The sequence below is a fragment of the Cantharellus anzutake genome (assembly GCF_015039405.1).
Source record: "Cantharellus anzutake strain C23 chromosome Unknown EI90scaffold_55, whole genome shotgun sequence".
Classification (NCBI taxonomy): domain Eukaryota; kingdom Fungi; phylum Basidiomycota; class Agaricomycetes; order Cantharellales; family Hydnaceae; genus Cantharellus; species Cantharellus anzutake.
In genome coordinates, this window is record NW_024067005.1 from 254,137 (window position 1) to 270,121 (window position 15,985).

The window sequence follows — 15,985 nt, forward strand, 5'->3', positions numbered from 1 at the left end:
TAAGTCTCCGATTCCACTCCGGAGTCGTCCGTTTCCGCCCATCTCTAACAATGGTGGTGTTAAGTGGTGCTGGAAGGTGCTGCTGGATCACATGACTATAACTACATGTGGCTCAGGGGTGTGGGGCTAATTCCCTGACATTCTCCCCCCTTGCATTGCATATGCAATGCATGCTTGGTTAAATGTATGAGAAGGGACATGAATGGACTTTTGTTTAATGAGAGTTGTTATTGTCATGTTGAAGTGGGCAATGTGTACATCTGTCATATCCTGGAACCCCAACCTCACACTCTCCCACCCCACTACACCTTCCTAACAACCTCGTCATCCCCTATACCATTCCTCCCTACTTCCCAACGTCACCTCTGTCCCAACTGTCCCAGCTCCAGCCTGGACTTCAGCACATTCACCCTTAGCTGCCTCCATCTCAAAAGCTCAGTCCCAAGTCGGAACATTTGGAACCTCCAGATTGCTCCAACCTCCCGATGGACCTCTGACTTCTTGTTATATACTTCTAAACCCTTCCTTTCCCCATTTCATTTAGTGGAGTTGCCCAACATTCCTTGGATATGTAACTCCAGCTTCAGAGCTACCTGCATCCCCCAGTGACCCCATGCTCATCACTTAATTAGTCATCTTCCACTTATAGTACAACTGATGTCTTCTTTCCATTCAGTTGGCTAACTTCCCCTTACCCATTTCTTGTTCCCATTTAACCTCTGGCCTTCTACTCCTCCCTCCTCGACCTGACACCTCAGTTCTCCATTAAAGATATTGTTTGGAATCTTTCAGTACTTTTCAGTATCATTCAGAACCTTTCGGTACCTTTCAGTATCACTCGGACTTTGGCTAAAGTCCTTCTCCTCCTCCCTTTATATATACCTGTAGATTAGAACCTGTTGTACCTCAGTTCTAATCTCGATTAAAACTTACCCCAAAGTTCCCCTATGAGTGATTCATGTCCCCCTCTTACAAGATACCTCAGACATCTGAAATAATTAAGGACTAACTGGGGTGTGATGGGGGCACAGTGCTCCCTCCGGGTCGCTGGGGCTGTGTCCTTCTTAGAGCCTCTTGTATCAGCTGCAGACCTGGGCTTCCTGGAGAAGCTCCAGTTCACTACTGTCAGGGACGGTGCAGGAGAGGTGGGGGTAGTGGCATAGCTCCTGGCACTAGCAGCCCAGGTGGCAGCAGAGTAACAGGAATGTTGTCAGGGCACACACCCTGACTAGCCCGGACCTGCTACACTTCCTGTGTGTACTTCCCGTGCCACATGCTCCATGTGCCGCATGATCCAGCCCTGGATCCTGCCCTCATGTGACTTCCAGGTATCCCCGGAAGTTTTCCTGATATGATGGCCACTGTGGGAAGATGAGAAGTTAGCTTCCTTCTCATCTCTTACCCACAGTAGGTTGTGCCCTGGATAGGGCTGGTTACACCATAGGATGTGGACCATAGGGGAGGGTCATGGGGACCTGGGAGTCGTCCCCTGACAAATGTATGGCAGGGGGCCCTCACTCGGGCTCACATCCCTATCTGGCTTCTTAGGCTGAAGCAGTAATGATCATTATTAGAATGAAGGGCTATGTCATATCCGTCCCCGGCCATCGACTTCCAGTCCCTCCGATCCCTCCGGTCTACCTCTGCTCTTCCGTCACTAACCTCGGAGCTCCCGTTTTCCGCAATCTTCTTGGTACCCCTCGATGGTCACCACCCCCTCCTTTCAATTTATTACCTACACCTCCCTAAGTACGGAGCCCCGAAGACTTCCGGACAGCTCCGACGTCCGCTAGCGCACTCCTGCCTCCGCTGGGCAATACACTCGCCTGCCCTGCAGAGCCCACCTTCGGGCCTATCCCTCCTTTCCGTTTCTGGGTTATCGCCTGCCTTTCCGTTAACCCCGCGACCCGACTCATCAGTAATATTCAGTCGGCTAATGTTTAACCCCGTTAGCTCCGCTCCGTTCGGCTCTGCCATTTGCGGACCCGTCTTCGCTGTAACCATATATATATCCAACTTGTACATAGGTTACACTTCAGTAATAAAATCAACTAGAGTTACCCCCCTTCAGTTCTGGTTGCCAGTTAGTAAGTTAGGGCACGGATGTGTTACTAGGCACAGCGCTCTTGGCATAAGTTGCTGAGGCCGAAGCCCTCTGCCACGGAGACTTTCCTTCATCTCGAACCTGGTCTCTGACAGGCTAAACTAAACTAGAATAAGGCACTTGCCTGAAGCAGTAATGAGAAGAAGGCTACTTCTTCAGTTCTGCTTTGGCTCAGTTTATATACAGGCAGGGACGGGTCACATGGGGGTGCCATGTCACCCCAGACAGAGCTGGGCTATCATGGGTGGCTCTGTGGGTGATCCTGAGTGTTAGAGGAAAGAAGTACAAGTGGGGATGCATGGCATATCCAGCAGTGTGGTACCCATGCAGAGTACTCGGTGTTGGACACATCTGTGCTACACGAGTAAGAGAGGAGGTCATCCATATAAAGAAAGAAAGAAAGAAAGAAAGAAAGAAGAAAAGGAAAAGGAAAAGGAAAGAGAAGAAAAGGGAGGGAGTGGAGTGGAGAAGAGCGGCATGCCCTGACAACTACTGGAGCTCTTGGAATCCCTCTAGTTGAGCCTGCCTGCATCCGGATTGTCATGGTTTTGACAACATCAAGGAAGAAAGGAAAGAAGGGAGAAGGAAAATCAATAAAGAAATTAAAGATTGTGGGGCCATTACTTTGAAGTAAATGGTGATACATGGGTACTGCAAGGGAAAAAGTAAGGGATAAGAAGAAATTTAAGCCCAAAGATGGTGTTCCCCCTCACTGGTTCAGTGTGAGGTCTTAGGGGGTTGCCCAGCACACCAGACCGTAAGTGTTACAATGGTGTGTATTCTATGGTGGTGTTAAGTGGTAACCGGAAGTTGCTGTTTGGCCACGTGACTCTAAGTACACTGTTGTTACATAATCCCTGGGGTTCAGGGCTATTGCCCTGACATTCTCCTGCTTTGCATTGCATATGCGACGCATACATGGTTTTAAGAAAAAAAGAAATGAATTCAATTTTCCAAAGAAAGTTTGTTATCACCACTTTAAAGTGGGTGATGTGTACATTTAGGAAGAGAATAGGAAGTAACAGAGAAGTGGGAGTAAGGAGTGTGGGGCTGTTACTTTGAAGTAAACAGAATTACATGGATATCATGGGGAAAAGGGGATGGGAAGGAGATAAGATAGACAACCCATAAGTTGTCACTCTCCAGATGCAAATTGTTGTAAAACCCGCATCCCATTCAAGCCCTGCCTCAATGCTTTTGGGGCTCCTGTGAGAGCTAAAGGCAGTAGAACTAACATCATTTCGTAACTTCTTGGTGTGGGAATTTTAATATCTGTCCTTACTGTCACACTGAATGTAAAATACTTTATAATGGTATATTGAATGACCTTGCTTGCCTCTTTTCACAAATGGGTTGGCATGCAGACTCACTGAGTCGCCATAAGCACCTTGCAGCTGAGGCTGCAGAGCTACACATGCAGAAAACCCTGACTTCATATAGAACTCAAATTCTATGTGCAGGCCAGAAGGGTGAAAAAGCACCCAGTGCTAGGGAGCATTCTTCCAATTGCAGGGTTGCCTATCCTACATTGGTGCAGGGGCTCAGTGGTAGGAAAAGTCGGCTCCAAGCCTCAATAATCTGGTTGTGGCTGAATTGAGTGGAGAGTGATACTCTTGTGGATTTCATTCTCCTTATGTCCAACCACAGATTCCCCACTACCCATGATCGTTGAAGGAGAGAATGAAGGAAGGTCAGTTGGGAGGTTCAAATGAGACCACCACCAAGCTGTTCCCTGGTTCTTTAGTTAGGATGGGGAAGTGTACTAGTAATATTTGTTGTAATTATAGTACCAATCTGAGTGTTTTGGCTAATTCTACTTTATGGGTTAGTCTAAAAGTTTCTGAGAATTGACTTACAGATAAACCAAGCCCTGCGGAGCTGTTCCTCTATTGTAATTTCTCAATTTGTCTGGGTGTAATTCTGTGTAGGATTGTTTAATTTGGATTTTAACTTGAATTAAATCTTCTACTTGGTGAAGTTTCAAAGATTCTACTCAGTTAATGGGTTTAGATCGCGTCTGAAGTGTCCCTTGACCTTGTCTTATTTTTGTCTGATTTTTATTGCTTGTTTTAACAGTAGCAAAATAACTGTTTTGTGTTTACACTTTGAAATCTGGAGTGTTAACCAGCTCTCCTGTTGAAATATTTACTTAATATTCCTCTCCCTAATTGCTGCCTTTTACTACAGTGGCAATCTTAACTGTATATCACTTTTTTGCACTGGAGTGACAACCAGAAATGCTTGAGAAAAATAATACTCTATTTTCTTACTTCTCTGAGGGGGGCAAAAGGTCACAGAAAGGGTCTCCCTTTTATACTCCTTGGGTTGCCTTCCTTTTTCACACTCTACCTCGTATTTACAGGATTTATTTACAGTGTATTTTCCTCAAACTGAATAAAAATGCATTTTTCACGCTATAGTTCTACTTGTCAGAGACCAGATTCGAGACGAAGGAATGTCTCCGTAGCGGAGGGCTTCGGCCTCAGCGACTTCTGCCAAGAGCGCTGTGCCTAGTGACACGTCCGTGCCCTAACTTACTGACTGGCAATTAGAACCTAGGGGGGGTAACTCTAGTTGATTTTATTACTGGAGTGTAACCTATGTACAAGCGGGATATATATATGGTTACAGCGAAGACGGGTCCGCAATTGGCGGAGCCAGACGGAGCGGAGCTAACGGGGTTAATCATTAGCCGACTGAATATTACCGACGAGTCGGGTCGTGGGGTTAGCGGAAAGGCAGGCGATAACCCAGAAACGGAAAGGAGGGATAAGCCCGAAGGTAGGCTCTGCAGGGCAGGCGATTGTATTGCCCAGTGGAGGCGGGGGTGCGCTAGCGGACGTCGGAGCTGTCCGGAAGTCTTCGGGGCTCCGTACTTAGGGAGGCGTAGGTAATAAGTTGAAATGAGGGGGTGACCATTGAGGGGTGCCAAGAGGATTGCGGAATACGGGAGCTCCGAGGTTAGTGAAGGAGGAGCGGAGTTAGATCGGAGGGAACGGAGGGACCGGAAGTCGATGGCCAGGAATGGATATGACACTACTGCGGTCAGACTGCGCCTACCATCCTTATTGTCCTTCCTCGCCTAAGCTATTTTAATGGTTCAATTAGAACTTGACTGCACTGCATTTGTCGCAGTTTTCTATTTCAAATTCCTCTTATTTACCATTTAGTTTGCTATGACTTGGTCATTCTGAATTCAAACCTCGCATTACTATGCGTATGGCTGCGCTGAGACCTTCAGCTGATTTATTCTATTTTTATCCAGTGACATTTAGTTGAAATGAGACTTGAAATGATAAAGGAGTGAATTATTCAGGTTTAGAACTGAAAGAAAAAGTTGCTAGTAGTAAAGAATTGTTTAAACGAATGTGTTATAGCTCTCCACTTCATTAGAATATTGTTCCCTAAAATTCCCGCCATGGTCCATCATAGTTTAGTGGTTTTCATGGATTTCGTCCTTCTCCCCTGATTCCCCTTTGTATTATTGCATCCTAGTCCTTCGTATGTATTTTTTGTTGTTATAATAGGTCATCCTCGAAGATATCATATTTTTATGTATTTTATTTGGGGCTCTGGACCTCTAGAAGCTGTCTTCCCGCACGTTTTCAGGTTTCAAACTTCATGTCCTTGTATCTCATTCATTTCGGAATGGTTTTTTACGTTCTCGGCATCATAAATTTTCATTTACTCCCACCTTTCCAATGGTACTAAAGTTGTATTCTATTTCTTGGTATTCGTCGAGTTAGCAAAAGTTTGCACGCACATTCAGTAATCACGTGCATTGTTCCCATAGTCGTTCGTATGCGGACACCATTTCTCTTTAATTGTTCAGAATTTATTGTATGCACGGGTGTTTGTATCCTCTATATGGGCTCCCATGATTTATTTCAGATTTTTCCCTCATGTTCTAAGGTGTTTTTGTACTTTCCGTGCTTTGTTTTGACCAGGGTCTTCCTTATTTGGACAGAAATTGGTCTTTGCAATCTGCCAGAGTGTGGATCTCGGTTCCGACGGCCAGTTCCCTTCGCATCGCCACCCTCATGTGTCTTTAAGCATGATGTGGATTTCTATATTCCCATTGTTGGCATAACTTCACAATGGCTGGACCATTTGGCTGAAACTTTGCATAACTATAGTTTCCTATTTATCATAATTTCTGTGTAAATTTCGTTGTGTGTTTTAAATATGGATCCTACGTGAACGTTGTCTTTTCCCTGAGCCATGACTTTGATGTTGCTCATCCCATTATTGAATTTCTCATTGATGCGTGAACCTTTTATTATGAAAATTGGGGTGGATTAAGATTAGATCCCTTCCTTTCTAATGGGCTATCAAGCTCATCTCGGTTGTTACTGCTTGTTCTTCGTGCTTGCCTTTTAAATGTTGTCCTCGCTTTCTGAGAGTTTCGGTCATATCTCCGTCATTTATGGGTAGTTTTCCCTGAAATTACTTTCATTGGGTCCATTTGGGAGACATCTACATTTCCTATTATAAACACGACTTTGAATTTTGCATTGGTTCCTAAGGAATCCTTGTTCCGTGGTACTTCCATCCTCGGCTACGTGTGTGGGCGTGGGAAGGTAGTTTTGGTGGAGGTTCTCTGATTGGTTTTATAGTCAAATCTTGCCCGATTGTCCTATTTCCTTGTTTAATATTTGCTATAAATTCCCCCGAGCATTCTGTCTTGTTGGTGCTAAGCTCAAAGTATTTTTATTAATTTTCTTTCTTCCAATTTATCATATGTAGTAGTCAAAATTTGTTAAAATTTGTTAAAATTAAGGTCCCCTTATTTTCTCATATCTATTTGTTGTATGGGGTTTTTCATAGTTTATCTGACATATTTCCATAATGAGTTTCCATAGGGTGACCATTATTTCTCCTACATCATGTAATGGAGTATGCATTGCAAGTTGCCCAGATACAGCACCCAACCCTTACCCAGCTTGGCAAAAGTTGGGTTGATGGTTTTTTAGTATGCAACAATGACCGACTTCAACCCAAGTGGAGTGCCAACCTTGACAGTACTTGGGGTGGCGCTGTAAATCCTACAGCTGTACAACACTGATTCCAACTTTTACAAGTTCAGTATAACCATTTCAATTTCAGACAAAAGGATGTCAATGCTATGTATGAGAGCAGCTTCCCTTTTGGGACAGGGGAAAAAGTCAAGGTCTTTGCATGCAGGATGACAAAAAGAGCACATGTTCAGCGCAATGGGAATTGCGAGAATGTGAGCATGATAGTGACTGTCTGTGCAGATGGCACTTCTGTGTCTCCAGTTATCATTTTTAAGGGGCAGAATGTGAACTCAAAGTGGTTGAAGGACAATCCCTTGTGGGCTGCATGAGTTACTCATTCATTTTGTGTGAGTGTGTGTTCATATTTTTGCATTCTAGAGTCACTGTCTCAGAAAAAGGATGGACAGACAATGAGATCGGCTTGGATTGGCTGCAAACTTTTAATGCAACTGCTACCATCTTCTGGTACTGGATGGACATAATTCACACTACAGCCTTGACTTCATGACCTTTGCACGCAACCACAAAATTGTTGTTGTATGTTATCTTGCCCACACAACACATGTTCTCCAGGGTCTCAATGTCATTATATTCTCCCTCTTAAAGTGGGGCTTCTCAAAGCAACGAGATGCCTTCAATTTACAGAACTACCCAAGGAAACTGCATTTCTATCAGTCTTTGGTCAAGACACAATTACCCCAGCCCACATTATCACCAGCTTCTGAGTAACTGGTGTCTATCCTGTCAATTCAAGTGTCATCCAGCCTGAAAAACTCGCACCAAGCATTGAACATTCCACCCAAGGAGATCTTCCTCTCCCTCTGGCCTCACCTGTTAAGCATGTTATGCACTTTCATGGTCAGTTGATGTCTTGAATATACAGTCGTGGACAGGCAAACCCATTAAGGTTTTAAGGGAGGCTAAATATATTTGCGAAAAGTCTCAAACGCCGGGAAACAGTTCATTACATCCCTAGTAATCATTTCCCACCAACCATAAGCGTGAATTCAAAGATTTGATTTCTTGATTTTGGAGAAAAATTGTCCGCACGCTCAAAAATAAGTGCCTATGCTCGAAAAATACATCAAATTAAAGACAATTGCAAGCAGAACGTGATTTTGAATTCAGATTTCCAGGGGAGATGGGTTTGAAGCGTGGATGTGATGATCAACATGCTGCGAGGGTTTTGCTTCCGAAGTAGCGGAGCGCTGCCTTCCCTGTTTAGTATCCGGCGCTTGATGTCACTCCTCAGCTGGCTCCAATCTGTCCCAGAAGCAGTTGATAATAGCGAAAATGATGATTGGGGCCCTGACTACAGTCAAAACTCAGAATCATACCCGCTAATCCCATTCCTTGCTTCTGAAGATGAGGATTTCAGTGTGTCGGACTCTGGTGAAGACATCAATTCATACATGGACAATGGAGAGAGCAAGGAGGATACAAGCTTACAAAACACAATGGCAAAGAGGGTGGCAGCAATAGCGGAGTATGTCGACAAACTCGATTATATCCCCAAGAAGGGTGTGAGTCCGGCAAGTTTGAAAGCGCGTGCAAAAGCTGCACAGGTGGCTGGAGAAAGGAAAAATAGTGAGTGTCCCTTATATTTGAATCCTAGTTGACCATAGGAACCTACAGAGTTGCATGAGGCAAAGATGCCTTACTCCACAGGGCCTGTCATAGCAAACAAGTGTGAATGGTCAAAGCGCAGATGGAGAGCGAAGGAAAAGAAAGAAAGACTGACACAGACGAGTTTAACTGGGCTCAAATGCACTCCCCGGGCCCAATCCTTCCATAAACCCTGTCCCTCATCTTCCACTTCAAATCCATCCTATCTTGCAAGTGCGGTTGAGTCCCTGAATTCCGAGTCCAGTGAGGTCGGCCCCAATCCCACTCCTTGCGACACACCAGCGGTGGCACTGGTAGATGACAATGACCCACTTCCAACCCCACTTCCAGCAAAGCGAAGGCGCGCGCCGCATATTATGGGAATACCACTTCCGCTGACTGAACCCGAGTCCATGGGGAAGCGCCAGCGTCAGATCCCAGACCAACACACTGAGATGGATGAAAGTGATGGTGTGGGTGACAGAATTGATGCTATGGATGGGGTTGATGATGAAGAAGTGAATGATTTGATGAACAATGTCATGCAACCATCACTGGTGAAGCCGAAATTGAAATCGTGGGAGGAATTGCGGGATGGAATCGATGATATCCTGGATCAACAGAAGAAGAAGAAGAAAGTTAGCTTGTCATTGCGCCAAGTAAGCAACTATGAGCCCTTACTTTAGGGATGTGATGCTGACTTCAGACGAAGTTGCATCAATATGAGCTGCTCCGAAGCTTTGCGACTCTGCGTATCAAAGGCTATAAATGGATTGCAGCAAGTATTCACATAGCCATTGACCGGCATGATGGAGATGGTGCATACTTTGCATCGCGTGTTCGGGCTCTTGCACGATATTATGAAAAACATGAAACTCTTCCAATTGAGTGGCGTGGCGGATACAGAAAAGGCCCACCCCACCTGGAAGACCCAGATGTTTCAGCTGCTGTCCGTGCGTGGCTGGCAAACCAAAGTTCAAAGGAGATGACACCCTCAACATTCTGCCGAGCCCTCAACACCACTATACTGCCAGAACTCGGCATCGCGCTTAAGCGCCCACTCTCACATCGGACAGCTAGGCGGTGGCTTCTGAGGATGGGATATCGGCGATGTGTGCTGAGAAAGGGTGTATATATGGATGGTCATGAGCGGGAGGATGTGGTAAAATATCGCAATGAGGTGTTTTTGCCACGGATGAAAGAGCTTGAGCGCCGCATGACTCAATATCATGGCTATAACCTGGAGTGCAAAGAGCCCCTTCTAGAAGAGGGGGAGAAGCGCCTCATTCCCTTATTCCATGATGAGACTTGCTTCCATGCAAGTGAGTTCAAACAAAGCGTGTGGTATGAAATACCGATTATTTTGCGGCACTCAATCAATTCATTAACAATTCACATTGCATTTCTCTAATCTAGGCTCAAACCAGGGGAGACAATCCTTCAAAAGAAGAGCCGTGGCCGGCTCATTCATGTCTCTGACTTCATTAATGAGGAGAGTGGCCAGCTCGTGGTTGCCAACTCAGATGGGACAATATCAGAAGACAACGATGCTCGAAAAATAATCTATCCTGGGACTGGTGGTGATTCTTGGTGGGACACTAATCAACTGTTGGATCAAATGCGGACCAAGGCCATTCCAATTTTTGAGCGTGCTTATCCAGGATGTCAGGCTCTATTCATTTTTGACCAGTCCTCAGCCCACACGTCACTTGGCCCCGATGCCCTGAATGCTTTCGACATGAATCAATCTGATGGTGGAAAACAGAGAATTCGACATGATACAGTGATCCCAAATGATGAGAGTGTCCCAGACATCTCCCAACGCGGAAAGAAGCAAGCAATGAAAACCCCCGATGGCAAAGCAAAAGGTCTAGAGTCGGTGTTGACAGAGCGTGGCTTTGATACAAAAGGGATAAATGCAAAATGCAAGCCAGTCTGTTCATTTGAGAACACAGACTGCTGCCTTGCACGCATTCTTAGTCGGCAATCTGATTTCATTAATCAGAAATCTATGCTCGAGGAACTAATTGAGAAAGCCGGACATCTTTGCATGTTCTTGCCAAAGTTTCACTGCGAGCTCAATCCGATTGAAATGTTTTGTTTTCAAATATTCCTTGGCATGTGTCTAATGGTTTCACAGTACTGGGGGTATTGCAAGTACCGATATCGTGACATTTGGAAACCTTCCTTTGCAGCTGCCAAGACAGCAGTGCTTGAGTGTTTGAACTCATGCCCCCTCAGCACTATTCGCAAGTTTATTAATCGTGCATGGCGTTTTATGGATGCATATCGTAGTGGGTTGACTGGGAAGGCTGCAGAGTGGGCAGTAAAAAAACAGAAGGGCCATCGCACTGCATCTGGAGCAGCAATGGCTGCAATGGAGGCCATTCTCAACTTAAATTCACCTGAGCCTTCTAAATGTTGATATACTCTTGCGAAGTCACTCAAATACTCATAACATGTGAAAATTTTTGCTCAAAAAATTGTCCGGGGCTAAAAAAAAGAGAGAAAAATCTAAAAACACCGTTTTTGGGTAGCTACACCCAATAAGAATTTGTTTCCCTCAAAATTGAGCTTATTGTGATGAAAAATTCCAGTCTGGAAACTTTAATGTATTTGCCTGTCCACAACTGTACCAATGCAATGGCACGCCTTCACCAATGGACAACTCACAGGATGTCAGAATGTACCTAGGCAGAAATAATGATCTGCATGGTGAGGTTACTGGTGACAAAAGCAATGGACCAATCATCAATCCCACCTTGCTTGCCATCTCTCAAATAATGTGCATCCCATGTGCCACCCCATACAATTTCCACACACCACTGCAATCCTTAAGCACCGAGAGTATGATGTTTAGTGCTGAGAATGCGACACTTAGCACTGAGGGTACTGCAGTTAGTGCTGAGAATACCACCACCAGCTCTGATCAGTCTCTTACCTTTCCTCCTGCTCATGCCCAGGCAAAGAAGCATGCCATCAATGGCCTGGAATATATCATGTCATTTTCCTCATCCTCAAATTCCATCATGTCCTCCTCACCTCTCCAATCAACCTTCAAACTCCCGCTTCCAAGACCCACCTTGAATTGATGGAAGAGATCCAAGAAATGTGGCACAAGCTTTGGAAGGCAAAAGCCTTGGTAGAGAGAGCCACCAATGTAGTGGATGTGACAAATGCCCAGTTGGCATTGGGGGGATATATGTGTCTAAGTCTCAGATACAGCTCTTAGTGTGGGAAGAAGCAGAGAAGTTGAAGGAGGATGGTGGTCACATTAAGGGGACATTTGGCTGAGTTGTGATGCATGATGGTTTCTTGAGGGACCAAGCTGAGCGCACTCAAAGACAATTGGATGAGGAAGAGCTGGAACAAGTGAAGGAAGAGGCCAAGGAGCAATGGAAAAGGTTTAACAACTCACAGAAAGCAGAAATAGCAAAGTGGCAGGAAGAAAAAGCACACTTGGCTGCACTCAAGCAAAAAGTGCTACCAAAGCCATCGGAGGTCCAAATGAGGGAGTGGATGGCCAAAAATTACATATCCACAGCTTCAACAAAGCCTCGTGTGTCACTGGGGGCATCAGGGAGTGCAGAACAATCACAACATGGGTCCAGTGTGGGTGTGTGAGCACACTGTCACACCATGTCACACAATCTCATTGAGGGTAAATGTGCAGATTTTGTGCATACTTGCATACATTCTCGATAATATCGGCTTTCATAGGTACATGTTTGTTTTCTTTGTACTTTACAAATTTTTGGGATTTTTTAATAGAGTTTTGTGACAACAGGTTTCAAAATCTGGACCATTGAGGGGTGAAAACCTGTATAGAATATTTGAGTCCGAAGGTAAACCAATGTTACCAAGGGGAAGCAGAAGTGAATAATAAATGACTCCACAGGACAAATGGGTTTTAGGCAAAAAGCCCAAGTGTGGAGTGGGAGAATGGTGAACCAACTGAATAACAGAGGTTAAGTCTATCCATAAGTGAGCAGGGGTACTATGAGGAAAACATCCAGAAAGGTCCAGAACTCAGAAGTTGCAGTCTGGGATATTGGGTGCAGGGAAAATATAAGGAGTAATTAAAGAATATGATGGCAGAGGTAGGGTAGGAGATAAGGAGGTACTGGGGGTATGGAGGTCTGCAGGATTGACAAACAGAAGTCTGGAGGTGAGGATGATGGAGGTACAGAGATCCTGATGAGGAAGGGGTAGGGTAAGGTAGGAGGAAGTATGACTAATAATAATCATGGTAGTAACCTTAGTCTACTCGCAATATGTACATCCAAGGAGGTCTGAGGCAGAAGGTACCCAAGGGGGTCTGGAGGTGAGAGGTCCAGAGTTGAATATAAGGAAGTGATGATGAGAGATGGGGGTTCTGACAACTTCATCAGTAGTCCACACAGCACTCATCAGAACAATGGTGGAGGTCCATAGGAGGTGCAGAAGTGGAGAGGGTACATGGGGTGGAAGAGAGTCAGGGTAGGAAGAAGACTTGGGCTCGTAGGCATTGACCAGAGAGGGCAGAGGTGGCTAAGGGGGTTGGTGGTTGTAGTGTGAGTCATCTAAGAGCAGAATGGAAGGTCCAGGATATGACAAATGCAGTAAAGTCATGCATGATACCAGGTGGACCAAGGACATAGTCAATAATGTAGAGATTGGGTAATGTCACTAGCTGGGAAAGGTAATAAGTAGGAAAGTCAATACAGAAATGATTGTCATACCATTAAGCTCAGTGAGTAATTTGATTTGCAATCAAAAAAATGCTCTCCAAAATGGCCTGGCTTTGATGCAAGGGGTATGAGTGTCCCATCAACCTTGCAAAATCCAGGGTGTCGAGCACTGCATGAAATGCTCTCAACCCAGTCTGATGCTTTGTGCTTCTCATCCAAATTGGGCCATTGGATTGCCTGGTCATGAAGCGGTACAATTGCTATCATGATATGGCATGTTGCTTCAACAATGGCACCTACACTGCACCCAACCCCCTGTGCAACAACCTCCATGGAAACCACACCCCCACTCAGCATGTTGGACAGCAACAGCAATGATGTATTGGTGGTCAGAGATGAGCATGGCTTTGGAGTTGTTACATAATCTATTTAGAGCCATGTGATGTCAGTGTTAAGGAGCCAGCTGTGGCCTCAAGCATTGAGCAAGTTTGGGACTGGTTTGGGACAGTCAATCATGAGCACATAAACTGAAACCCCCTATTGGAGGACAGCATTTCATGGTGTTGAACAAGAAACTGAGGATGCTTCAGACAGCAGGTCGCTCTCCCAGTGTTAATATTATGTAGAAACAAGGTAAAATGTGAAGGGCAAGCACTCTAGTATTAATCCATCCTATCTGATATCTGGAGACTCGTCATGGTGATCTGCACAAGCCTGGTTTTGTCTGGAAGGTGGGGGGATTGATGATTTTTGCTCTGATGAGAAAATTTCCATTGGGGTGAATAACAGTCTGGATGGCACACGGCCTTTGTTCGGCCGTGCTGCCCACCATCCAGACTATCATTCACCCCAATGGAAATTTTCTCATCAGGCAGTTTCTTCACCAGCCAATGTGGGGAAGTCATACCAATGTTCACAAACAGTAAAGCAACCTTGTCCATTATGATTCTTCAACAATATGAGCAAAGTTGGTGTCTACCATTTAACTGACCCACATCGTATTTATGCCCATGGATAACAGTATGATTTGGACTACAATGATTCATGTTGTATTTGTGTTTGTGAACAGAATAAATATCCGATATAATTATTATTTAGATGATTACATAAGTGACATCATTGTTGTTTTGCTTGTGAACAAAAGTACAAGGTAGATGTAAATAATTAATTTTCAGGATGGAATCCATCCATATATTTGTTAAACAAAATATATATTCCAAGTCTTCATCTCTGTTGCCAAGCTATTTGGTAGTAGATATTGATCTGGAGATCTCCAACCCACTCCGCAACCCTGAATTTTACCTAGAAATCATCATGAATGGCAGAGTGGCCCCATTTGGAAAGTTCCTATTTGGGCATTGCATGCAGGATAGGCTGATACTTGGCCAATAATTTACTCCTTGATGATGGAAAAGGGGCAGCCAGACAACTGTTAACTCTACTAACTGCTCAGTTTCCCCAATGTGAAAATTCTCATTAGGGCAATAATTTACGCTGTTGGTTATCATCATCATCCACTCTGCGCTTTCACAGACACCAATGGGGGTTTTCTCATTTGGGGAAGCACAACTAGTCTCATGACCTACAACCTTCTTACCCTCATTGGAATTTTCCTATTGGGGCGAACATGGCTCCATGCATTGGTTGGACTGGGTTAGATCACCAGTTTTTCATTGAAAATTGCATACCAACCCTGGTCCAACCCAACTGTAACGTCCTCAAGTCCTCCTTAGTTACTCTGTGGGATTGTGCTGATCGGCTGTCATCATCTCGCTATCTCCCGCATCCTCCATTTCTCGCCCTCTCCTGTGCTCAATTGCTAGCACCAGCTCTCTAACCTTGTCATCCTGATTTGGAATGCGACTGCTGAGAGGAACCAACGCATCTTGGAGCCTATATGCATTTAGCTGAGGCTTAGGCTGCCAGCTGCGCGATGGTTGTCTTTGGGTTTCTTGCCCATTCTATGTCATTGGTGAGTTCAACCGCCTTTAATGCCTCGATTTTAGCGGTGTATTTGAGTTCCTTTATCTGCCTTTCCCTCCTATTTTCTGCAACCTTCGCTATTCCAGCATCTGCAAGCAATTTTCTACGAGCTTTCTCGGATCCTGACACGCTGATAGGGGCTGTCCACAAGAACTTGTGTTTTCTTGGTGTAAGCTTTGCTGTGATGAACTCGTTGACAATTGATGCAGCTTTTTGATTACGAAAACGGCCATTCCTTTTGACCCGGTTCCACTGTGACGCCATGATACAATGGGATCCCTCATCAGTACCCAACCCCGGTGTGTGAATGCACTTAAAAGAGCAAAAAAGGCCCACTTTGTGCACGAATTTGGGCTTCGGCAACTGCCGCATGCACTCGATAACCACAAATCCCACTGCCCAAATTTCTCCTTCATCTCATAGTGTCTTGACTTTACAGATGAATTGAATATATATTGTATTGGATGTATCTAGGTATCCATAGGTTTCGTTTTCAAAATTAATGGCATCTTTCATGTTTTTCACTGTGATTTCTCGCAATATCTCAACAAAGAAGCATATTCAAAACGAAAAAAACCTAAGGTGCACTGGTATGGGTCACCAAG

The 15,985-nt window shown here is 44.8% G+C and overlaps 2 protein-coding genes across 2 annotated transcripts; one reads left to right on the forward strand and one right to left on the reverse strand.

Annotated features, from left to right (window-relative positions):
- Positions 1 to 12,027: 12,027 nt before the first annotated feature.
- Positions 12,028 to 12,543, forward strand: EI90DRAFT_3019251 (uncharacterized protein; the record flags this gene model as incomplete). Its single annotated transcript, XM_039057328.1, has 2 exons — positions 12,028 to 12,343; positions 12,515 to 12,543. The coding sequence occupies 2 exons, from the start codon at positions 12,028 to 12,030 to the stop codon at positions 12,541 to 12,543; spliced, it is 345 nt and encodes a 114-aa protein (XP_038912006.1).
- Positions 12,544 to 15,130: 2,587 nt separating this feature from the next.
- Positions 15,131 to 15,734, reverse strand: EI90DRAFT_3291886 (uncharacterized protein; the record flags this gene model as incomplete). The annotated part of the gene is made up of 2 exons (XM_039067306.1): positions 15,381 to 15,734; positions 15,131 to 15,358 (listed from the first exon to the last, which is right to left on the reverse strand). The coding sequence occupies exons 1-2, from the start codon at positions 15,642 to 15,644 to the stop codon at positions 15,131 to 15,133; spliced, it is 492 nt and encodes a 163-aa protein (XP_038912007.1). The 5' UTR covers positions 15,645 to 15,734.
- Between the last annotated feature and the right edge of the window lie 251 nt (positions 15,735 to 15,985).